This window comes from Vombatus ursinus, unplaced genomic scaffold (genome assembly GCF_900497805.2).
Source record: "Vombatus ursinus unplaced genomic scaffold, bare-nosed wombat genome assembly UNPS02014779.1, whole genome shotgun sequence".
NCBI classification, from domain to species: Eukaryota; Metazoa; Chordata; class Mammalia; order Diprotodontia; family Vombatidae; genus Vombatus; species Vombatus ursinus.
The window spans coordinates 65,429,896-65,456,995 of record NW_020954557.1 but is presented as its reverse complement, the minus strand read 5'-3'; the positions used below and the strand labels follow the sequence as shown (position 1 = coordinate 65,456,995).

Here is a 27,100-nt window from a genome sequence, read left to right as displayed (position 1 = left end):
GATTAACAGCAGAATAAATGGAATGCTCAAATAACCCTATAATAGAAAAATAAATTGAAAAAGTCATCTATTCTGAGGAACAGATGGATTCACAAGTGAATTCTACCAAACATTTTAAGAATAATTAATTCCAATACCATGTAAAATACTTTGAAAAATAAGCAAAAAAAGGTTGTACTAAATTCTTTCTACAACATGAATATGATGCTGATACCTACACCAGGAAGAGCAAACACAAAAAAAGAAAACAATTGACCAATTTCCTAATAAATATTGATATAAACATTTTAAATAATTTACTAGCAAGGAGATTATAGCAATGTGTCATGAAAATCATATACTATTACCAGTTGGGATTTATACCAGGAATGTGGTTCTGGTAAAATGTTAAGAAAATAATTAGCATAATTGACTATATTAGTAAGTAAACCAACCAAAATTATTCTCAATAGATGCAGAAAAAAACTTTTGATAAAATACAACACTCATTCCTATTAAAAACTCTAGAAATCACAGGAATAAATGTGGCTTTCCTTAAATGATAAGAAGTATTCATGTAAAACCACCAGGAAGCATTATTCATTATGGGGATAAGCTACAAGCCTTCCCAATAAGATAAGGGAATGCCTATTTTTGCCACTATTATTTTTTGTTGTTGTTGTTGTTTTTGTTTTCTTTTTCTTTTTTTATAAATTTATTTTGATTTATGAATAATCACTTCCATATACTTTTGAGTTTAAAATTTTTCTCCCCCTTTTTCCCCACCACCCTCCCCAAGACAGCACACAATCTGATATAAGCTATACATTTACATTCATATTAAATATATTTTCACATTAGTGATGTTGTGAATAAAAATTAAAACCAATAGAGAAAACCATCAGAAAGAGGAAACAAAACTCAACAGAAGAGGAAAAAAATAGCAATTCAACTTCCATAGTTCTTTCTTTGCCACTATTATTCAATATCACAATAAAATTCTAGCTATAACAGGGGCAGAATTCTGTTGAATTGCCAATATTTGCATCTGGGTCACAGTCCTGGGTCTTTGTTCCAGAGAGAGGAGGAGCACTAACACAACAGAACTTGTAGCTGCAGGGAAGCAGGGACCATAGTCACAATTCAAGTGTTGAAATTGGTTCTTGTGGTCACTCAAAAAGCATTACATGGTATAGGAGATTAATAAACATACAACTCCCTAGATCATATCATCTTGGAAGAGCTGAAAACTTACAGGTCCCCAGAATTACCACTGAAAATAGCTTCAAAAAACAAATTAATAAATAAATAGATAAGACAAAACAAAACAAAAAACAAGCAAATGAACAAACAAAAAATCCCTGAAGCTTGGAACACTTCACTTGGGAAGCAGAGTCCCACTTTAGCATAGAGTTAAAAGTTAAGAAATAGGCTGGAAAATGAGCAAACAATAGAAAAAATTTGACCATAGGAAGTTACTATGGTGACAAGGAAGATCAAAACATACACTCAGAAGAAGATAACAAGGTAAAAAATTCATCTATCCAAAGCCTCCAAGAAGAATATGAATTGGTCTCAGGCCATGAAAGAACTCAATTTTTTTTTTAATTCAAGTAAGAGAAAGAGGAAAAATTGGGAAGAGAAATGAGAGTGATGCAAGAAAAGCATGATAAAAGAGTTAACAACTTGGTAAAGGAAGACAAAAAAAAAATACTGAAGAAAATAACACCTTAAAAACAGAATAGTTCAAAGAGTAAAAGAGGCACAAATATCCAATGAAGAAAAAAAATGACTTGAAAAGCAGAATTGGTCAAATGGAAAAAAAGAGGTAGAAAAATTCACTGAAGAGAAGACCTCCTTAACAAGTAGAATTAACCAACTGGAAAAGGAGCTGCAAAAGCTTCCTTAAATTATTTTTTCCTTAAAAGTTAAAATTGGGCAAGTGGAAGCTAATGACTTTTTGAGACATTAAGAAACAACCAAGCAAAATTAAAAGAATGAAAAAAAATGACAATGTGAAATATATCATTGGAAAACCAAGTGACCTTGAAAATAGATCCAGGAGAGACAATTTAAAAATTATATGAAAGCCATGATAAAAAAAAAGAGCCAAGACATCATCTTTCAAGAATTTATCAAGGAAAACTGCTTTGATATTCTAGAACCAGAGTGTAAAATAGAAATTGAAAGAATTCACCTTTAATTGAAAGAATCATACTTTAAAAAAATTACTTTTCTTGTTCTTTTTTTTGTCTTGTGTTTTCTTTCACAATATGACTTATATGGAAATATGCTTTGTATGACTGCACATATACAAACCTATATCAAATTGTTTGATATAGCATGAGAGCATGAGAGAACTTAGAATTCACCTCCTGAAAGAGATCCCAAAATGAAAACTGCCAGGAATATTATATCCAAATTCCAAAGTTCCCATGTCAATGAGAAAATATTGCAATTAGCCAGAAAGAAACATGTCAAGTATTGTGGAAACACCATCTAGATAATGTGAGATTTAGCAGCTTCTACGTTAAAGGATCAGAGGCCTTGGAATATATTCCAGAGGGCAAAGGAGCTAGGATTACAACCAAGAATCAGCTACTCAGAAAAACTGAGTATAATCCTTCAGGGGGGGAAATGGACATTCAAAGAAATAGAGGACTTTCGAATATTCCTGATAAAAAGGTCAGAGCTGAACAGAAAATTTGACTTTCAAATACAAGATGATATCAAAGTTTAAAAAGGTTAACAGGAAAGAATAATAAGAAATTCAATAAGGTTAAACTATTTATATTCCTACATGGGAAAATTGTATGTATTACTTCTAAAAACTTTTTCATTAGAAGGGCAGTTAGAAGGAGTATACATATAAAGCATAGGGGTGAGTTGAATGTGATGGTATGATAATATAAAAAAAATTAAATTAATGGATGAGAACAAAAAATACACTGGGAGAAGGGGAAAGTGAGAGTTATAATGGGACAAATTGTCTGACATAAAAGAGCCCTGAATGAGATTTTACAATGGAGGGGAAAATTGGGAAAGAAAGGAGGGGAGTACATCAGAATTGGCTCATAAGGAATAATATACACATTCAGGATTAGAAATCTAACTTACCATACAGGAATATAGGAAGGGCAGGGGATAAGAAAAGCAGGGTGGAGTTGATAGAAAGGAAGAGAGCAGGTAAAAGTCAGAAGCAGGGGCAGTTTGGTGGTGCAGTGGATAGAGCATTGGCCCTGGATTCAGGAGGACCTGAGTTCAAATCTGGCCTCAGACACATCACACTTACTAACTGTGTGACCCTGGGCAAGTCACTTAACCCTATCGCCTAAAAGAAAAATGTCAGAAGCAAAACATTTTTGAGAATGGATAGGGTAAAAGGAGAGAGAGAAGGATAAACAGGGGAAAATAAGATGGAGGGAAATACATAATTGGTAATCAAACTGTGAAAAAAATTACAGAGTTTCTCTGATAAAGATTTCATTTCTCAAACATATATATATATATGAACTGAGTCAAATGTATAGAAATAAGAACCATTCCTCAATTGATAAATGGTCGAAGGATATGAACAATTTTCAGACAAAGTAATCAAAGCTACATATAGTCATATAAAATGCTCTCAATCACTCTTGATGATCAAAATGTAAATTAAAACAATGCTGAGCTACTCTACCTCACACCTATCAGATTGGCTAATAGGACAGAAAAGGAAAATGACAAATGTTATAAGGAACATGGGAAAATTAAAACACTCATGTACTATTGGTAAAGTTGCATACTGATTCAATCATTCTGGAGAGCATTGTGGAACTATGCCTAAAGGGCTATAAAACCATGCATATCCTTTGACTAAGCAATACCAGTACTAGGTCTGTCCCAAAGATATAATGGACAAAAATAAAAAAGACCTATGTGTACAAAAATATTTATATAACAGCTCTTTTAGTGGTGGCAAAGTATTGGAAATTATGGGGATGTCCTCCAGCTAGGGAATGACTGAACAAGTTGTGGTTATGTGACTGTGACGAAATACTATTCTGCTATAAGAAGTGACGAGCAGGCAGATTTCAGAAAAACTTGGAAAAAAACTTACATGAATTGATACAAAGTGAGGTGAGCAGAACCAGGAGAATATTATCCACAGTAATAGCAACATTGTGCAATGATCAACCATGATAGACTTCTCAGCCATACAATGATCCAAGACAATTCCAAAAGACATGATGAAAAATGTTGTCCACCAACAGAGAAATAATTAATGGAGTCTGAATGCAGTTTGAATCATGCTTTAAAAAAAATTACTTTTCTTGTTCTTTTTTTTCTTTTTTGTCTTGTGTTTTCTTTCACAATATGAATAATGTGGAAATATGCATTGTATGACTGCACATATATAAATCTATATCAAATTGTTTGCCTTCTCAATGAGGGTATAGGAACATGAGAGAACCTAGAATTCAAAATTTTTTAAAAAATGTTAAAATTGTTTACATGCAACTGGAAAAAAATATTTTTAAATGTAATTGGGAAATGTTCAACAAAATAAATAAAAATATACCATACTTTATAAGGTTAATTTGTGGTTTTCTTAGTCAATATGCAACTCATAGGGATTTAAGGTTGACACCTCTGCTTGAGGTAGCTCAAGGGCTATGCAGCTTTACTCCTTTAATTCCATTTTAGGCTTTGCTCCTTTTCTTTCTGGATTTTATTTTCTCTCATGTCCCCACAACCTTAAAGATCTAGAAGCTGTCTTAACCACCTCTCCCTAGCAGCCTTGTCATCTTAGAAGTTCTCTCTGCCTCTGCATCCCCTTCCTTTAATTGATCATTTTCTCCCAGATTCTCCATTTGAAGGAAAGACACCTGGCCGACTATGATCACTTCTTCATTCTCTCTTGGCTTCACAACTGATGCTGCACTTCTTTCTTCACCATGTCCCCATTTCTCCACCCTTCCTTTGTAATACTATTCAGGTTCCTTTTATATGTTGTTTTCCCCCATTAGAATATATCTCTGCTTTTGGATCCTCAGAATTAGCATAGTATCTGGCACATAGTAAGCACTTTATGAATGTTTATTAATTTGACTTATTGCTTTTCCATGGCTAGCAATTTTAAGATCAGTTTCCTACCCTAATTAGAATGTGTAGAATGGGTGTTTGTGGTCGTACAATTTTTATTTATACACATAAAGGTTGATGGCATAAGTATCACAAATCCAATACAATATGGATGATGGGGAAATATTAAATAGTTCTTTTCACAAAATACTTTAATAAAGATAATGAGCTTTTTGTTTCTACCCCCAGTGCCTCAGTTTGTCCTATAGAAGCACAGAATCCTGGAGGAAATTTTTGAATGTAAAATCTACATGTTTTCTATTAAGTTCGATTAAACTCTCTCTCTCTCTCTCTCTCTCTCTCTCTCTCTCTCTCTCTCTCTCTCTCTCTGTATATATATATAAGTTTTCAAGAAACTGAATATAGTTACTAACCAGAAATCCTTCTTTACTTAAAAATAAAATTGGTGTTGATGGGTTCTAGGGAAAGAGGAATTAACTTTAAATATTAGAGAAACACAGAATAGTTAAGATAAACAAAGAAGAAAGATTGCAAGTTTATAAGTCTTAATACATAGTCCCCTGAGCAGCTAGCTGGCTCAGTAGATAGAGTAGGAGGGCCTGGAATCAGGAAGAGCTGGTGAGACACTCTTCTAGCCAAAGACAGCTTAGAGGGGTGGATATCTGTGATACAAAAGTGGAAGCTGGCCCAGAGCCCATGTGAATGTAATACCAGTGGTGTGACTAGGTAGTGGCAACAGAAGCAGCAGCAGCTTCAAGATCTCTCAAGCCATAGATGGTAAAGGGAATAGGGAACTGGTCAGAAAGAGATTACAGGGGTCCTTTGAGCTAGCAGTAAATGCAGAACTGGAAGTTGTTTGGCAACCTCATTACCTATGCTAACTTCCGGGTCATATTTCCAGAGGAGAGAGGAACACTTTCAATCAAGAAGTAGCAGGGGATCTGAAGAACAATATCACTTCTGGTCCCAAGGGAACTGGGGCCTTGATGGTCAGTATTAATTCTGGTCCCATGACAACAAGGGCCTAGAGGAGCAATATTGATTGTGATTGCAAGGGATAAAGGACTCTTCCTGGGTAAAGGCCAGAGTGCAGACCAGAAGAGCATTGACCACACCTCTTTTCAGATCACACTACCTTGGAATCACTGAAAACTTCCAAACTCCCAGAACTAACTCTGAAAAAAGCAGTACAAAAAAGCCTGAAGCTTGAGACAGAGCCCCTTTATACCGTTGCCCCCCCATTCCAAGAACATAGGCCAACTTCAACATAAAGTTCAAAATCAAGAAATGAGATGCGAAAATAAGAAAACAATTACAACAACAATAACAAAAATCTTAACCATAAAAATCTATGTTGACAATCAAGAAACAAACTAAGAAGACAATCAGGTCAAAATAGCTAAAAGTAAATCTCAAAGAAAAAGGTGAATTGGACACAGACCTAACAAAAAGTCCTAGAAGAGCTAAAAAAGGATTTTCAAAATCAAATAAGAGTAGCAGAGCAAACATTAGTAAAACAAATAAGAGTGAAGGAAGAAATTTATGAAAAGACAACAGTTTGGTAAAAGAGGAAGAAAAATACTGAATAAAATAATAATTTAAAAACCAAAATTGGTCAAATAGAAAAAAAAGTACAAAATCACACTAAGGAAAAATAATTTCCTTTTCTTATAATTTCTTAAAATAATTTATTTTTAGTTTTCAACATTGACTTCCACAAGATTTTGAGTTCCAGATTTTCTCCCCATCTCATCCCTTCCCCCACCCTAAGATAGCATGCATTCTGAATACCCCTTCTCCTAATCTTCCCTCTCTTCTATTTCTCCTCTCCTTCTCCTAACCCCTTCCCCTTCAATTTTCCTGCAGGGCAGGATAGATGTCTATACCCCATTGTCTGTATATTTTATTTCCCAGTTGCATGTGAAAACAATTTTTTTTAATTTTGTTTTTAAAACTTTGGGTTCCAAATTTTCTCCTTTCCTCCCTCCTCACCCACCCTTATTGAGAAGGCAAGTAACTTGATACAGGTTATACATGTGTAGTCATGCAAACACTTACATAGTAGTCATGTTGTGAAAAAACTGAGTATATTTCCTTTAATCCTATCCAATGTCCCATTTATTCCATTCTCTCTTTTGACCCTGTGCCTCCTTAGAAGTGTTTGCTTCTTGGGGCAGCTAAGTGGCTCAGAATTTAGAGCACACTCGCTGAAGTCGAGAGGACCTGAGTTCAAATCTGGACTTGGAACAAACACTTGACACTTACTAGCTGTTTAACTCTGGACAAGTCACTTAACCCCAATTGCCTGAAAAAAATAGAACTGTTTGCTTCCCCAATCTGCCCTCCCCTCTATCATCTCCTGCTCTCTTGTCCCCTTCCTCCCCTATTTTCCTGTAGGGTAAGATAGATTTCCATATGCAATTAAGTGTGTATGTTATTCTCTCCTTAAGCCAAATCTGATGAGAATAAGATTCACTTATTCCCTCTCACCTTCCTCACCTTCCCCTCCACTGTAAAACCCTTTTCTCATCTGTTTTATGTGATAATTTACTCCATTCTACCTCTCCCTTTCTCCTAATCTCCATATAATCCTTTCACACCCCTTAATTTTATTCTCCAGATATCACACCTTCTTCTTCAACTCATCCTGTGCCCTCTATTTGTCTGTCTATCTATCTATCTATCTATCTACCTATCTATCTGCGTATCATCTATCTATCAATCTATCTATCATCTATTTATATACATACATAGAATTTTTTCCCTTCAACTACTCCAATACTGACAAAGGTCTCATGAGTTACAAATATCATCTTTCCATGCAGGAATGTAAACAGTTCAACCTTAATAAGTCTCTTATGATTTCTCTTTCCTGTTTACCTCTTACCTTCTTGAGTCTTGTATCTGAAAGTCAAATTTTTCTATTCAGTTCTGGGCTTTTCATCAAGAATGCTTGAAAGTCCTCTATTTCACTGAAATTCCATTTTTTCCCCTGAAGGATTATACTCAATTTTGCTGGGTAAGTGATTCTTGGTTGTAATCCTATCTCCTTTGCCCTCCAGAATATTATATTCCAAGCCCTGTGGTCCCTTAATGTAGAAACTGCTAAATCTTGTGTTATACTGATTGTGTTTCAACAATACCTGAATTGTTTGTTTCTGGCTGCTTGCAATATTTTCTCCTTGACCTGGGAACTCTGGACTTGGCTACAATATTCCTAAGAGTTTTCCTTTGGGGATCCCTTTCATAAGGTAATTGGTGGATTCTTTCCATTTCTATTTTGCCCTCTGGTTCTAAAATATCAAGGCAGTATTTCTTGACAATTTCTTGAAAGATGATGTCTAGGTTCTTTTTTTGATCATGGCTTTCAGATGGTCCAATATTTTTTTTTTAATTCTTTCTGTAGATCTATTTTCCAGGTCAGTTGTTTTTCCAATGACATAGTTCACATTGCTTTTTTTTTAATATTTTCATTCTTTTGAATTTGTTTTACAGTATCTTGAGTTCTCATAAAGTCATTAGCTTCCAATTGTGCCATTCTACTTTTTTTCATTTTTTTATTTATTTTTAGTTTTCAACATTTACTCCCACAAGATTTTGAGTTCCAAATTTTCACCCCATCTCACCCCTCCCCCCACCCCAAGATGGCATGCATTATGAATACCCCTTCCCCTAGTCTGCCTTCCCTTCTATCTCTCCCCCGCTTCTCTTATCCCCTTCCCCTTCTATTTTTCTGTAGGGCAGGCTAGATTTCTGTACCCCATTTCCTATATTAGTTATTTCCCAGTTGCATGTGAAAACATATTTTTAAACATATGTTTTTAAAACTTTGGGTTCCAAATATTCTCCCTTCCTCCCTCCCCACCCACCCTCATTGATAAGGCAAGAAACTCAATATAGGTTATACATGTGCAGTTATACAAAACACTTCCATAGAAGACATGCTGTGAAAAGTTAACTCTATTTCCCTTAATCCTATTCTGCCCTCCCCCATGTATTCTATTCTTTCTTTTGACCTTGTCCCTCCTCAGAAATATTTGCTTCTGATTACCCCCTTTCCCAATCTGCCCTCCTCTCTATCATCCCCCTACTCTCTTGTCCCTTTCCCCCCCATTTTCCTGTAGAGTAAGACAGATTTCCATACCCAATTGAGTGTGTATGTTATTCCCTCCTTAAGTCAAATCCTATGAGAATAAGATTCACTCATTCCCTCTCACCTTCCCCTATTTCCCCTTCACTGTAAGAGCCTTTTCTTTTCTGCTTTTTGTGATATAATTTACCTTGTTCTACCTCTCCCTTTCTCCTTCTCCTAGTATATTCCTCTGTCACACCTTAATTTTATTCTCCAGATAGGCCCCCTTCATCTTCAACTGACCCTGTGCCCTCTATCTCTCTATCCATATGTCTATATATATATATACACACACACATATATATATATATTTTTTTCTCTCCAACTACCCTAATACTGACAAAGGTCTCATGAGTTACAAATATCATCTTTCCATGCAGGAATGTAAACAGTTCAACCTTAATAAGTCTCTTATGATTTCTCTTTCCTGTTTAACTCTTCATGTTCCACTTGAGTCTTGTATTTGAAAGTCAAATTTTCTATTCAGCTCTGGTCTTTTCATTAAGAATGCTTGAAAGTCCTCCATTTCACTGAGTGACCATTTTTTCACCCACAGGATTATACTCAGTTTTGCTGGGCAGGTGATTCTTGGTTGTAATCCTATTTCCTTTGCCCTCCAGAATATTATATTCCATGCCTGCGGTCCCTTAATATAGAAGTTGCTAAATCTTGATTTTAATATTTTTCTTGGAGGCTTTGGATGTAGGAGCTTTGACTTTGTTTCCTTCTTCTGGTTGTATGTTTTGATGTTATCCTGATTGGGTTTCCACAATATTTGAATTGTTTCTTTCTGGCTGCATGTAATATTTTCTCCTTCACCTGAGGATTCTGGAATTTGGCTACAATATTCCTAGGAGTTTTCCTTTGGGAATCTCTTTCAGGAAGAGATCATTGGATTCTTTCCATTTCTATTTTGCCCTCTGGTTCTAAAATATCAGGGCAGTTTTCTTTGATCATTTCTTGAAAGATGATGTTTAGGCTCTTTTTTTGATCACGGCTTTCAGATAGTCCAATAATTTTTAAATTCTCTCTCCTAGATCTATTTTCCAGGTCAGTTGTTTTTCCAATGAAACATTTCACATTGTTTTCTAATTTTTCATTCTTTTGGATTTGTTTTATAGTGTCTTGATTTCTCGTAATGTCACTAGCTTTCAATTGCTCTATTCTACTTTTTAAGGAAGTATTTTCTTCAGTAATCTTTTGGACTTCCTTTTCCATTAGGCCAATTTTGCTTTTTAGGGCATTTTTCTCCTCATTGGCTTTGTGGACCTCTTTTGCCGTTTGGGTTAGGCTATTTTTTAAAGTGTTTTTTTTTCCAGTATTTTTTTGGGTCTCCTTTAGCAAGCTGTTGACTTGTTTTTCATGATTTTCTTGCATCACTCTCATTTCTCTTCCCAGTTTTTCCTCTCCTTCGCTTACTTGTTTCTCAAAATCCCTTTTAGGCTCTTCCAAGGCTTGGGACTGATTAATATTTTTCTTGGAGGCTTTGGATGTAGGAGCTTTGACTTTGTTTCCTTCTTCTGGTTGTATGTTTTGATCTTCTATGTCACCAAAATAAGATAATATAGGCTGACTTTTTTTGCACTGCTTACTCATGATCCCGGCCAATTATTTGAGTTTTAAACTCTTTGTTAAGGTAAAAGTCTGCTTCCAATGTGGAGAATGTACTGTCCCAAGCTTTGGGGGTTTGTACAGCTGTTTTCAGAGATACTTCTAGGGACCTGTAAATTTTCAGTTCTTCCAAGGTGGTATGATAAGGGGCGAGGTGTTTCCTCTCCACCGCCACAACAAGCTCCACCATGCCAGCACTCCTCCTCATCCCTGGACACCCCCTCAGAGCTGTGACCCAGATACAAGCATGAGCAGAGCAAGAGATTCCTGCCTCAGCACTGGCAAAGAGATCCCTGCAATCACCCTCTGATCAGCCACTGGATTCCCCCTCAGTCTGTGGGCCAGAAGCTCAGGAAGCAGCCGCTGCTCCAGAGGCCGAGCTCAGGACTTGTGACTGAGACCTAGCTCCTTCTCTCACCACAGTCACAGACTTTTCCCACTGACCTTCTAAATTGTCTTTGGCATTCATGGGTTGAGAAGTCTGGAAATTGCCACAGCTGCCCGCAATTCAGTCCTCTGAGACATGCTCCAGGTTCACTGCAGCCTGCACACCCATGCTGAACTGTGCTCCTCTCCCTGCCCAGCGCAATATATCTTTCAGATCAACCATTCAGGTTGTCTTGGGCTGGAAATTTGTTTCACTCCGTCTTTTTGTTTTCACTCTGCTGCTTTAGAATTTGTTTAGAGCCATTTTTTTTGCAGGTGTTTGGAGAGGTTTGGGGGAGAGCTCAAGCAAGTCACTGCTTTCACTCCCCCTCTCCATTCTATTTTTTAAGGAAGTATTTTCTTCAGTAAGCTTTTGGACTTCCTTTTCCATTTGGCCAATTTTGCTTTTTGATGCATTCTTCTCCTCATTGACTTTTTGGACCTCTTTTGTCATTTGGGTCGGCTATTTTTTAAGGTGTTATTTTCTTCAGTATTTTTTTGGGTCTCCCTTAGCAAGCTGCTGACTTATTTTCATGATTTTCTTGCATCACTCTCAGTTTTTCCTCTACTTCCCTTATTTGCTTCTCAAAATCCTTTTGGAGTTCTTCCATGACCTGGGACCAATTCATATTTTTCTTGGAGGCTTTGGATGTAGAAGCTTTGACTTTGTTATCTTCTTCTGGTAGTATGTTTTGATCTTCTTTGTCACCAAAGTAACATTCTGTGATCTGACTCTTTTTGTGATGCTTGCTCATGATCTCAGCCAATTACTTGAATTATAAACTCTTCGTTAAGGTAGGCGTCTGCTTCCAGTTTGAAGAATGTACTGTCCCAAGCTTTGGGGATTTTGTGCAGCTCTTTTCAGAGATACTTCTAGGAACCTTTAAATTTTCAGTTCTTCCAAGGTGCTATGATAAAGGGCGAGGTGTTTACTCCTTTCCTGTCCTGTGCTCTGGTCTATGAGTGACCACAAGCACTCTTTTCTGTCTTGGAACTGTGAGGAACATTTCATCTCCACCACCACTACAAGCTCCACCATGCTAGCACTCCTCCTTGCCCCAGAACCACCACCCAGCACCATGACCTAGATCCAAGCATGGGCAAAGCAAGAGAATCCTGCACCAGCAGAGAGATTCCTGTAATCCCCCTCTGATCAGTCACTTGATTCCCCCTCAGTCTATGAAGCTCTGGAGGCAGCCACTGCCCAGAGGCCACATTCAAGTACTGGGGTTGGGACAGTACTTCTCTCTCACACAGACTTTTCCTACTGACCTTCTAAGTTGTCTTTGGCACTCATGGACTGAGAAGTCTGAAAACCTCCAACGCTGCCTGTGACTCAGTCCTCTGAGGCCTGTTCCAGTTTTGCTAAGGCCTGTACCCACGCCGAACTGCATTCCTCTCCCAGCCCAGCATGATATACCTTTCTGATCAACCATCCAGGTTTTCTTGGGCTGGAAATTTGTTTCACTCTGTCTTTTTGTGGGTTCTGCTGCTTTGAAATTTGTTTAGAACCATTTTTTACAGGTATTTGGAGGGATTCGGAAAAATAATTTCTTAAAAATTAGAATTCGGCAAGTGGAAGATTAAAAAAAATACATTTGTAAATTATAACCAAAAAATTCTCCCAACCTAAGAGGACATACATAGTCATGGTATCATACCATGATATGATGTATTACGGAGATCAGAATTTTTTAGCATGTAATATATTGTAGTCACTTATATACATATATATATATACACACACACACATACATACATACACATACATATATGTACACACACATATATATAATATATATATATAATAAATATATATATACATACATGTGTGTGTGAACCCACAAGTAGGTTGACTGACAGGTATTGGTAATTTAAAACCATGAACTGAAAATCAGGATATCTGATTGTTTCCATATTTTATAAATATGGCAGATAGATAGATAGCCAAAATTCAATGAGACATAAGTTAAATTTTTTGCTAAAAATAAATATGTCAATTTGTTACATAAAATCCTGTCCCTCAGAATGATGTATCTTAAATTAAATTTCAGAATGTCTTCTTAATTTCAAATCAAAATTTTAAAATCTAATAGTGTATTGTCTTTTACAGCCATGCTTCTTCTTATTCCACCTTCATTTGTTTATTTATGAGACTTATAAAATGGTTTTTCCCCTCTTTTCAGATTTGGCAGTGTGGTGGATCATTAGAAATTGTAACCTGTTCTCATGTGGGTCATGTGTTTCGCAAGGCAACCCCATATACATTTCCAGGGGGCACTGGTCATGTCATCAACAAGAATAATAGGAGACTAGCAGAAGTCTGGATGGATGAATTTAAAGATTTCTTCTATATCATATCCCCAGGTAAGCAATTCTGGCTGTTTTGGTTTGTTTGTTTTGGAGAAGAATAAAGTAGAATTCCATGCAAATATAGGCATTTTCCTTGTTGGACCTCCTTATTTTGATGATGGTTATTCAAATAGGTATATTTGTTATTCAAATATTCAGAAACCTATATTTTTGCAAAGATCTTCTTGATAAAATAATTTTAAATCTAAAATGTAAATTACACAGTATAATAAATACAATATTATGTGTCTCAAATGCCTCATTTAATCACAAACATAGTTGTTTCTTTTCTTACCAGTATCATGGAGGAGAGAAGGGCATAATGTAAAGAACTTTGGAAGGTGGGTCATTAACATGATTCAGAGTCTTATCCTGACATGTGGACACTGAATTCATCTAGTGGTTGATGAGATTTTTTAGACTTAAGGGATAGCAATATGAGAATCTTTGGTCCTTTGTCCCAGGGCTTGTCCCAATTTTGTCTTAGATGTATCAATCATCTAACTCTCTTAAGACAGTTTTTGTTTTTTATCTGACCTTTGTTTTTTTTAATGTGTGAAGACCCAATAGGATTAATCTTTAGCAGAGATATTGAGGAAAGGGGAACTCTTACATACAGATTCAATATTATTTTATAGAGAGGAAAAATGAGGACAACATGTATATAAAAGTGTAATTAGGAGACAGTCTTTTTTTTTTCACACATTTTCATACCTCTTCTGTGTCAGGAAACTATTGCCAGAAATACTATTTCACACACAGATCTATTTCTCCCTGCAATAGAAACCCATCCCAGATGTTCAGACAATATATTTTGTCAACAGTATATAAAATTCACAGTGAGATAGTGACATTTATGTAACCTTTTCATTTTCATTTGATGTAACTGCTAGAATTCAAGCCAAATGGTAGTAGAAATGTACAATAGCAAATAAGAATAGGTGAAATAGAAAAAGAAAATGTAAATTCTATACATAATAACATGAAAGTTGGGATTTCAGAAGATAAATAATCAATGCTGATCTTACATCTTTGAATCATATTCATTCCTGATAACAAATATTATTTCTAAAGTGAGTAAGCACTAAAATCTGCACTATTTTCTATTTGGGGAAAAAAAAGGCAAATAACTATTCTCCATAGAAGCATTTCCCAAACAGTGGTATGTGTTGTAAAATGACAAGTCTAATAGTTAAAGGATGAAAAAGAGAACACAGTATCTGGAACTAATGTCATTAAGTTGCTCAGCAGGGAGTGCTTGTATGTGGTAAAAAATGTAGTTTTCACATCATAATAAGTATTATTTTGAGAGTTACTGTTCTTATAAAACACGCTTATTTATATCCAAGCTAAGGACTTTAAGAAGCCAAAATATATTTGGGGAATATGCAGAAATTTTCTCCTGCCTTCCTGAAGACTGTTTTGCATGCCTCTGAGTTAGTCTGCACAGTCAGATGTGGACTCTGCCTTTACTATGCCCAAAAGTGTGGGTGTGAGGGCAGGAAGAAGATACGTTGAGGGAAGGAGAATGGGATTAAATTCTCCACCTAGGTAACCAAAGCTGGCTACCTATCACTGACCCATTTGAGTATTAATGAGGTCATAAAACAATGTGAGATTTAACATGAGGTCCCTGAAGTCTCTGAAAACTTTCAATAGCCCTTGCTGCTTTCACAGTTTCAAAATTGCTGTTTTCAGAAAGCAATTATGCCAATCATGGCTGAGTGCTCAACCAGTATAACACTATTACCAGATGTTGCAAAAGTCATGAAGCCAATTGCAAAGCACTTAAGATACCAAGCAATGTAAATAACAAAAAGAATTATCATCTCTATGCAGATGATTCTCACATCTATTTATCCAGCCTTCACCTCTCCATTACCTTTCTGATTCACATCTTAAGCTTCCTACGGACATCCATGATGGAATGTCCAAAAGACATCTTAAATTTAGCATGTCTAGAAATGTACACATTATTTCCCTCCCAAGTCCCTTCCCCTTCTGTTCTGAACTAACTGTGAAAAATAGCACCAAATTCCCATTCACCCAGTGTTGGACCCTTGACATCACCCTCTATTCCTCTTCTCTCACTTTTCTCACTCACCCCAATATTGAATTTTTTGTTAAGTCCTGTTGATTCTATTTTCTTAACATCTGGTACAAGCACCAACCTAGTACAGACTCTCATCACCTTATGCTTGGACAATTGTAATATCCTCCTATTTTGGTGTCTTTGCCTCAAATATTTCCCCATTTCAGTCCATCCTAGACTCAGCTGCCAAAGTGATCTTTCCAAAACACATATGACAGCTGTTTCCTTATTTAATAAACTCCAGTGTTTCCCTGTTTCATCCAGGGTCAAATACAAAATGTTTTGCTTGGAATCCTTCACAACCCAGTTCCTTCCTACCTTCCTAGTCTTCTAACACTTTACTCCCTTCCATAAACTCTACAATCTAGTAACACTGACATCCTTTCTTTGCCTCCCCTAAGAGACTCTATCTATGGTCTCAGCCTTTTCAATGGCTGTACCTTATGCCTCTCATTCTTTGTCTCTTTCTTCTTTGTCTCTTTTGTGTTCTTTGTCTCTGGCTTCTTTAGATTCCTGAAAATTTCAGCTTCACTTTTATCAAGTAGCCTTTCCCATTTTTTTTTTCAATTCTAGTGCCTCCCCTCTGAAATTGTCTCTCATTTACACTGTATATATCTTACACATTGGTAGTTGTTTGCACCTTGTCTCCCTCATTAGAATGTAAGTCTCTTTGCTGTGTGCTTGAAGCTGCACCAAATAGTTTCCATTAAGGGCAGCAATGTAAGCTCTTAAAAGGACAACTACCTTGCACCTAATGTGGATGAATTATATTGATATAATGAAAATGATAGCTAATATTTCTATAGTATTTCAAGGTTTGGGAATCATTTTGCATATCTTCTCTCATTTGATCCTGACAATGACCATGTGAGGTAGGTGCTATTATTCTCTCCATTTTACAAATGAGGAAACTGAGGCAGAGAGATTTTAAGTTACTTTCCTAGGGTTATAAAGCTTTAGTAAGTTAATAAGGATTTAAATTAAAATCTTTGTTACTTTCTGTCTGCTGAGTCACCTAGCTGATATTTGGTAAAGCAAGGTTTTGTCATTTAGCACTGGTAAATGGAAGATTATATTTTTATCAGTTCTTATAATACAGTTGTAAAATACCACCATAGGACACATTAGTTTAAAGAAAAAAACAAATCAACTCTATCATCATCATCATTATCATCATGACTGTCATTTATATAGCACCTACTATGTGGCAGCAACTGTACTATGTGCTTTACCTCATTTGATCCTCACAACAACCATGGGAGGTCAGTACTATTATGACCCCCTTTTTACATTTGAGGAAATTGAGACAGAGATTAAGTGACTCGCTCAAGTTCATATAGTTAGAAAATGTCTGAGTCTAAATGTAACCTAGCCTCAGACACTTCCTGACTCTAAGGTCAATGTTCTACCATAAAGTAAATATAATAAAAGTATTATATCATGATAATTATCATAAAATATTTATAATGTATCAATGTAATAAAACATTTGTGATATAAAGTCATTCGTAAAATAAATGACAAGTAATGTTATCCATACACACAGGAGCACCCTTTCTCATAGTTTGCCATACCCAGTTGGCAAGGGCACACAGAATGGGAACATATATATATATATATATCCACAGAACAAGCATGGCATGGTGAATGCACAGGGAACAAATATGGTCGTGGCACGTATATAGATAGCCAAGACAAATCATGCTTCTTAGACTGTTAATTTGTCATTGTCTTCTGGGAATTCCATCATTCTGGGAGTGCCATCAGCTGTCATCAATCTATATTATGTCAATAAATGTCATCATCTAGTAAAGTCAACTTTCTCTTCTGACCTAGGGTCTTTTCCTAGACTTATTTGTAAGTCTGCTTTTCTGTTGATTTTCCCTATCTGTTGATCTACTCTATGGCCTCTTTAATCCTAATCCTTTCTTTTTCCTCTCTACTTCTCTGCTGTTTACCCTACTCTCTGGCCCAAAGATTAAATACTTACAGGCAAGGCAGTTTTCTCCTTGTTCTCCGCTATTGTCACATAAACATTATGTTGGCCTATTCTCTTCTGTGTATAGGGAAGAGACAAACTCGATGGGGAATGCTAAGACTGTTCCCTAAGTATGTGGAAAATAATGTGTTTAAATTTGATTGCTTCTAGAAGAGTCATTTAGTTTAATTCCCACTGTTCTTTGGGACTTTCAGTCTTTACCAAAGATGGGTAGTACTCCCAAGACTACTACCAACTAGAAGGTAAATTAGATTGAATAGAAATACGATGAATAAGAGGTTATGCATATAATAATGCCATAATCCAACATGGCATTTATAATTCATGAGCCTAAGGCTAAATTTTTTATAAGGTCATGTTTTTACATGTGTAGTGATTCTTATTTTTTTCTGACATTTGCCATTCATTTAGGGAACTGACTAGGGTTGTAAATAACTATGATTAAGGATGCCTATCATAGTAATAAAATGTTTTATCATTACTGTCATTTGCATTTACGATGCAGCTAAATGTCCTGAACTGTTTCTGTTTTGCCCTATTTACCTTGGAAACATCAGTCAGGGATTCAGTATGGTTTCTGGATGAGTATGTTGACAGTTTAATTTTGGCCAGGAGACTATTTAGGTTTTGAAACTTTGACCCCTGTGTACTTTATTTCTATAATGGCTTCTAATGATAACTTAAAAATAATTCAATTGCTTTCCGGGTAATTTTCTAAACATGCACATACTAAAGCAGTATCATTTTTTTTAAACCCTGTAGGCTTTTAAAGCCAAAAGGAGTTTTGTTTTGTTTTTTTAAACTGGTGATTGTACTAGTTCAGTTTGAAACAGTATGATTGTATTAGCCAATCCTGTGAAAGGAACTGAAGTGTACAGGAGCAAATCATCACAGAATAGCCTCTATTACAGATAGAAAACTCCTTAGTTTCAGGTAAGAGATAAGAGAACTATAAAGTTATAAGTGTGATTGTGAAACTAAATGTTTATTTATCTAAAATGCTGGCTGTTAAATAAAAATAGTTTCCTTTATTAAAAAAATTGTTATCTATATTTCCATTGATGTGTTATTGGAAGCAGCTGGGCTTCTTCATGCTCCTCAAGGTGTTTTGTTTTGTTTTTCTTGATGGGCAATAGTTTGTGTTCTTGTTTGGGACTAAAGAAAATGGAAAATAAAGTTTGGTATTTATAAAGTATATGTTGAAAAATCTAATTTGCATTCTGTTCCTGTTTGAAAACATCACATTATTTTGATCTGTATTCCAGATAAATGAATCTCAAACCTTAAAAATAAGATATAAAATCCTCACTTCAGAAATTGGATTAGATTACAGGACCTCTACCACCATTCTGCCTCATCCCATCACTTTTGAATTACTATACTTATTTTACTTTTTAGTCGGTTGCTTAAAAATCATCAAAGTACATCAGCCTTTCTATCCACATCACATCAGTACCCTCTGGAGCCTTGGTCCATCAGATTGGAGATCTGGTGGGCAAAGAAAAAAAAATTCTTCCAGAGCTTTACATAATAAAATAATAAATAAAATAAAATAAAATAAAAAAATAAATAATAAAAATAATAAAAACCCCATAGCCCAACCATTTCCCAAATTAAAAAAAAAATAACCCATTTCCTAATAGTTCCCGTATCCCCTCTTTATTTTTTTTTAGCTTTTTCAGATTCTTTTTTGCATCTTGTCTTTTTCCCACTAGATTATAAACTTCTTAATAGCAAGGGCTCCTTTTTTTTTTCTTATCTGTATCCCCAACATATATAGAATGGTAATGTTTTGTCATTTGAATCTTGAGATAGTAAGTATGCAAATATATACTTACAAGGGTTGTCTCAGAAGTCTTAATATGAATGTATGTATGTAAATATGTATGTACATATGCATATTTTACCATAATTTATATCATGAATTCCATAGCTATGGTTCATAAATATCTCAGAACAATGTGAATTGTAAGGCACAAACATTTTATAATCAGCTATCAATGTAGTGCCTAATGGTCTCTGTAATGCATAGAAATATAACTCTAATTCTCACAGGCTGATCTCATAAGCACAGGTTTTGATGTTTCCAGCAAAAAGTACAGTAATTCTGTGTGAGTATGAAAGATTTTTTTTTCTCCAGGGATATAAGTTTTGGTTGAGTTAACATGAATTCATCTGAACAGAAAATGAAGCATACCTGAAATTAGCATATACCTTTGAACTATTATGCTTGTTTCCTTAGCACAGCGTTGCTATTAGCAAATACAAATTTTACCAGCAGCATTTGTATTGGGCATGCGAGTGGTTTGATGAACTGAGGAGCTTACATTTACCACATAAGATATATTACTGAGATATGTAGCATCTTTAGAGAGGTTTTTTGGGGGTGAGCAGAGAAGAAACTTTCACTCATCCCTCCCACTTATTGTTTCCCAAGATTGTGTTTGGAGCCAAGATTCAGGATGCTCTATATTGTCTTAGATTTCATCCCACTAGAAGTTCCTCCCAGATCTAGTCACTTAGGCCTAACATTCACTTAGATCTCATATAATGATAAAATTATTTTGTTTAGATTAGAAAGCAAACTGTGCTTTCTATGTAGCCAACACACGTAGGATAAAATTTAGCTGGCACAATCACATCACAAGGTGAAGTTTCTCCTTTCCTCACATCCATCTCTATTCTGATGACCAAATGATTAGAATGCCTTGAGTTCAGGGTACTCAGTTCAAGCTACCACCTCAAAACAAGCTTTAGTCTAGTTAAAATGGATGAAGTAAAAAAAAAAAAAGGACTTGCAATCACCATAGGAATATTAATATCTTTACTGCTAATGTAACATATAGGAACATCAATTTCACAAATGAGGTGAGGTCTTCCCAGGGTCTGACAGAAAGTGGACTGTATCAGAAGTGCAAGCCAGGCATCCTCAGTAGAGATCAAACCTCCAAAGCCTTCATTAAGATTATATCAGTACTGAACATCCAACCTTGAAGGAATAAAGGACAAATCTCAAAGTCTTTGCAACTCTTAGCAGAACTAATATTTCATGCTATTTTCATTGTCCCCTACTTCCTCTTTATCCTTTTCTTCTGATCTTCCCAGTGTTCATTTTGAAAAAAGAAAACTCCTACCCCTGCATGCATAGGAATGCTTCCAATCAGAGCCCATACTAGCCCTGAATCTTCAGTTGCTATGCCCTTTATATATAATTCCTATTTTTTCTCTAAAAACAGCTATTACAAATAGATGAAAAAATATTTATATGATATCATTGATATTTCCAACACAGAGATATTTTTCCTTTAGTCAGTCAACATTTTTTTCCACTCTCTTTTAACAACAGACCTTGTACTTGGGAACTGGGAAGGGCCAGAACTTTTACTGCCCACAGTTTTGTAAATACATAGAGAATCTTTAAAGACATAATCTGAACCATGAAAGTCAGTGAAAAACCAAAATAAACTGAGTGACCTGGCTAGATGCTATTTTGTCAAAAGAGTAAAAAGGAACAACAGAAATGTTTATAATTTTATTTATTGAAAACAAAACAAAACAAAAACCAGAAAGGAATCTGCCAATTCAGTATGATGCATGGATATTAGTTTACATGATGATATTAACTCTCATTCAGATAATAAACATGATTTTTCCTCATTTTCTTTTCTGTCCATGAAATCTAGTAAATAAATGCAACAAACACCATATGGAAAAGTACCCCAAAATAACTCCTGAATTTATCTATGCCTTTGGCTATTGAAAAGTCAGAGGTGATTATTCCAGCTATGAGTGACAATCCACTCATTATTAACAGAGATTCTCAGAATCATTGGATTTAAATTTGGAAAGGGTCCCAGACATCATTACCATGCCCCCCCACCCATTTTACAAAGAGAAAATTGAAGTCAAAAGGCATGAAATGTTTGTCCAAAATCAAATAAATTGTAAATAGCATAGTCAATCCCACTTCTTTCCCCTCTAAATCTAGGAGTTTTTTCTGCTGTATTACACTGTTTCAGAGATGGTCAGTTTATTCTAACAGTAAATCTGACCAATATTGGTACTGAGCTTTTGTTTCATATTTGTACAGAATAGCATATAAGGCCTATTTTGTTGTAAGTCTTATGTAATAGATGTCTACAAGGTAGTTACTACCATAGAGTAGTTCATATTCTAAGCTCTGTGTTACAACATTTAGCCCATTTCCAGTTCTCCAACATTATTAAAAAAAAACCTTTTTACTATCCTGATTGCCATTTTATGAGTAATTATTAGAAAGGAAGGACAGACTTTTGTTACAAACTTCCTCTAGTCCACAATTTTGTCTAGAAACTGCCTTAGCTAAACAGATATTGTTTTTAACAATATGCCATTCATCATCTAGCAATGTGTGGTAGTCATGAAGTTGGGATTGGCCTTTCCACTCACTGGCTTTTCTCTATGGAATAACACAAAACAATTAGAATAATATGAGCATGAGCATATCAAATGAAAGATGATGCAAATATCCATTTTTAGCACATGAGAAAGAAACAAGCATTTAATAAGCTCCAAGCATGTGCCAGCTATGGTGCTAAGCTTTTTGCAAATACTATTGCATCGGATCCTCACAACAACCCTGGGAGGCAGGTGCTATTATTATTCACATTTTATAGTTGAGAAAACTAAGCCAAGTCAGATTAAATTATTTCCCAGGGTCATACAGTATGAGCCTGGATTGGAATTTAGGTCTTCCTGACTCTAAGCCTCAAACTCTATTCACTGTGCCACCTAGCTGCCTCACAGTATGAGAAATGAAAGTTCTAGTATGGAGGGACTATAATTTTTTGTTTGTTTGTTTCCTATGTTTCTTCTTAAAAGTAAGAATCCCCCACAAAAACTAAAGGATGTTTTGTTTTGATTTCTTTGAAATGTATTTTAAATAAAATGGCAGCTGACATAATGAGTAAAAGATTCACATCAGTCTTTATCTTTGGTCAGAATGCTTTATATTTTGAATCTGATGTATTATTAGTAAATGGAATTAAGATACTCTCTAAGTATCTGGGATCAATGATAAATTGTATCAGATGGTAAAATTATTTCGATATTTGAATGAGTTAACTAAATGAAATTACACTGATAATATCCCTACTACTGTTTTTGGAAAAATTACCGCTATCAAATACTCTCTTCTATGTGGTACTTAAAAAAAAAACCTTCTCTGATTAATAACTTTTGTGGGCATTTTCTTGGTATAGTGCTTCTTAGCTATGCAAAAAAAAATACTGTATTAGTTTGGACAAGTGTCATTAATTTCTCTGTTTAATTTTAGATAATTTCAGTCATTTCAGGAATTGAGTTTCATTTGAAATAAAAATAATTATATAATTTTATCACTGAATTATAACCCTTAGCACATGTGGATGCTATTAAGCAAGTTGTTCATCTTCCTCATTTTGCTATAGCTTTTATAGGGTGTGAACCAGTCCTTCTCTATGAGATACTTCTAGCATTGAATAGTACATCACAGTTGCATGAACTGACCCTGCAGACCTCAAATATGAATGACCTTTTCTAATTACTCAATCTACTTACAGACAGTAATTTATGTAAGTTGAACATATTGTTTGGAGATAACATGTTATCATTGGGAAAATCTCCCCTATGAAGAATCTTGTGACATTAATTCTTTTATTAGTTTGTGAGAGGTTATTTTTCATTGCACATGAAAAATTCAGAATGCAGACAGGTAATGAAGATTACAGAATATCATAATTGAAAAGGACCTCAGAGGCCAGCTAGTTGAATCTGCATGTTGCCATGAATGCTTTTTATAATATCACCCCAAAATAATCTTCCAGCCTTTGCTTGAAGATCTCTCATGAAGAGATATTTACTTCCATTTGAAGCAACTTTAGAAAAACTCTTAGTCTTAGAGTATTCCCCTTATGAAGCCTAAATTATCCTCTGTGACTTTTTCCCATATCTTGTAGTTCTGCCCTCTAGGGCCAATCAGAGTAAATCTAATGCCTCTCATGCAGAATAGTCCTTCATATATTGTAGGTACTATCATGACACTTCAGAATTCTCTTTTCCAACTAAATATCCTCACTTCACATATGATGAAATCAGTTAATATGTTTTATAGAATTATATAGAATTTTATAGAATGTTCTTCCCAGTCCTGTTCATTCTCCTTTGTATTTTCCATTCTATCAATGACTCTCCTAAAATGTAGTGCCTAGAATTCTGTCTGGTCAAGGCAACCTGAGATAATCTTGACTTTATTAGAGTCCATGATTCTACTGTTGGCTCACTAATTAAATGTTTTTAGAGGAACTGCTATCTACTTATACGTCCCCCCATAATATACATGTGAAGCACATGTGTATATACATATAGATATACAGATATTTACATATATATGTCAATGTGTGTTTAATTTAACGTATTAAACTTTGTACGATCCTGCTAAATTTGTCTTATTAGATCTGGCCCAATGTTCTAGCCTGTCAGAATCTTTTTTGGATACCAACTATGTCATTCAATGTATTAACAACTATCCTCAGCTTTAAGCTATATGTTAACTTATTAAAATTCCCTTCATCAAACTCACTAATAAAAATATTGAATAGCAAAGGTCAAGACAGATTCCTGGGTCATCCTACTAACAACTTTTCTCCAAGTTACCAATTCATGGTGACTCTTCAGATCTGGTTATTTAACCAGTATCCAAATCTTTTCAAGTATACTATTATCTAACTCATATTTCTCTGTTTTGTCACCAATGATTCCAAACTTCAATTTTGTGATATGATAAAGTACCTCCCAAGCCTATCAAAACTGCATGAATTTTAATTCTTATCAATTTATACCATATTAATATGTGCTATACTGTAATCTCTCTTGTGGATAAGTGAAGAGAATAACAAACAATGACAGTGTCCTAACTCCAGAAAGGTTGTTTATCACTGAGGTAATTAAAATGAAAGTTTTCTAAGAAATCATAGGTAAAGTCAAGGTTAGGGAGCTATATATCCTAGGTGACTCAGTAGGTATTCATACATAGAACTTTTGTGATTGTTCAGTTGTTTAGTTGTGTCGAACTCTTCAATAATAATGCACAGCAGATAAAAACTGACTTCTGAAGCTACTCTACAGACCAGAACAGGAAGGCCATGTACAGATTTTTTTTGCCCTTTTAACAAGTATATACCTGAGGTAGAAAAGTAGAGTTAAAGGCAATAGAATTTCATAGCACCTAGATTGTGTTCGTATTTTGGAGGAAAGAGACAGCTAATGGAATTAGAAAAGGTGATGGGAGCAGCTAAATGGCACAGTGCATAGAGCACTGGTCCTGGAGTCAGGAGGACCTGAGTTCAAATCTGGCATCAGATACTTGACACTTACTAACTGTGTGACCCTGGGCAAGTCACTTAACTCTATTACCTAGCCGGAAATAAAGAAAGAAAGAGGGGGGTGGGGAGATGTAAAAGTAAAAAAAAAATGAATGAATGGAAAAAGTAAGTGCTTACTATATGCCATGTACACCAGTAATCAACAAAATGAAACTTTGAATTGTAGCAAAATTGTGTCATGTTGACTTGCATCAGAACAGTGCCTACCAAGAGTAATTTTTACCAAAAAAAAAAGTGATTTAGCTATAATATAGTGGGAGTTACCAGGGGAAGTGATTCATCTTTCCATTGTGATTGTTCAGGGTTATCCTTAACAATGGGAGAAAATAATTGAAACTTTCTATTTTTTTTCTTAAAGCTCCAGCTTAAGCAAATGTTTTTTACAGTGGTCTGATATAGCATTAAATTGCACTAGGAAGATTAACTATCCTTCCATCTACTATAGTATTTTTTATTTCTTTTGGAGGATTTCCATTTTTACTGTTTAACAGATCCTTAGTTTCATAAAACAGGGAGTAAAAGGTTGGGTTTATTAATTATAACAGATACAAAAGAAAGACTCTTGGCTAAGCAAATAGGTGTTATGAATATGATTCCTAGAATTAAAATTTTACCTAGTGATATCCCTTAATTGTAAACTGGTGTTCTTTTGTTCATTATTTAGTATAAATGTCACAAAATATAACATTAGTGACAATGGCATTTGCTGAAAAGATTGAAGGGAAAATTTTTGCATATTTCAAAAAATAAAATAAGAATCCAAATGACAACAGCAGCAACAAGTTTTCTACACCCTTGTCCTTTTCACCAAAGGAATTAAGACTATTTACCAAATAATGCTATAATTTTTAACCCATCTCTTTCCATTCTCATTCACTGACAATATTGATTACTGAGATATTTTATAAAGTAGACATTAGTTCTTCCCTTCACCCACAGTCATCGAAGTATTCATAGAAATTTTTCTAGACTCCTGTCACAGAATCCAGGCCAATTTTCATATTTAAAAAATAATATTTTCTTCTTATCTCAATTTAGTAGACATATTTCTCCTCTCTACTTCCTAACAGAATCATTTGGCTCTATTTGTGGGCTTACTGTTGTTATTGCTGCCAATAAAACACATAAATCAGATTATGTCTTAACAAATAATAAAAAAAAAATCAACAAACACAACTCTTCATTTAACATTACAAAACAATATCCCTCCTGTTGGTATTGCTGCTGTTCACAAGAAGTGTGGAATAATAGGAAGAGCACTGAACTTGAAGTCAGCTTAACTAGTTTCAAATCATAGCTGTTACTTACTGCTTGGTGACCTGGGGTAAATCACTTAATTTAGCTAGGATTAGATCTTAGATGAGGCCTCAGTTTCCTCATAGGAAAATAAGGGCATTAGATTAAATGATGTCTAATAATCTTTCCTGTTCCAAAATCAGTGATCTCTTATTTTAAAATATAGTTCTTAATTTTATATGTAGTTCTTGAAATATAGTTCTTAACACTCTCAATTTGATTTTTTTTTCCATTTTGCAGAAAGTTGGTACAGAGGTTACAGTACTGGGACTAGGAATTAGGAATACAAGTTCAAATCTGGCTGCAGATATTTGTTAGCTGTGTGACCATGGGCAAGTAATTATAATAGCAACTACCTCTTAAGGTTGTTGAGTAGATGACATGAAATACTATTTGTAAAGTGCTTAGCATAGTACCTAGCACATAATAGACACTTTCCCCCATTCCATGTAATTAAAAAAAATCTTCAGACACAATTTGCCAGATGGGGAAGGAAAGAGAATAAACACTTGTATAGCACCTACTATGTGTCAAACACTGCGCTAAGTGCTTTTTCTTTTTTTCTTTCTTTCGTTCTTTCTTTGTTTCTTTTTTTTAACCACATATTTCATTTGATCCTCATAATCATTCTCCTGTGTAGGTACTATCATTATTCCTATTTTACATTTGAAGAAACTGCAACAAAGAGATTAAGTGACTTGTCCACAGTCACATATCTAGTAAGTTTCT

At 35.0% G+C, this 27,100-nt stretch overlaps 1 protein-coding gene across 1 annotated transcript in view; it reads left to right on the top strand.

Moving 5' to 3' along the window:
* LOC114045905 (polypeptide N-acetylgalactosaminyltransferase 13) overlaps window positions 1–27,100 on the top strand; it is an 816,024-nt gene that overhangs the window by 558,710 nt on the left and 230,214 nt on the right. Inside the window, exon 8 of the mRNA XM_027866100.1 lies at window positions 13,420–13,600. Within this exon, the coding sequence (XP_027721901.1) occupies window positions 13,420–13,600 (181 nt within the window). The remainder of the gene's footprint in view (window positions 1–13,419; window positions 13,601–27,100) is intronic.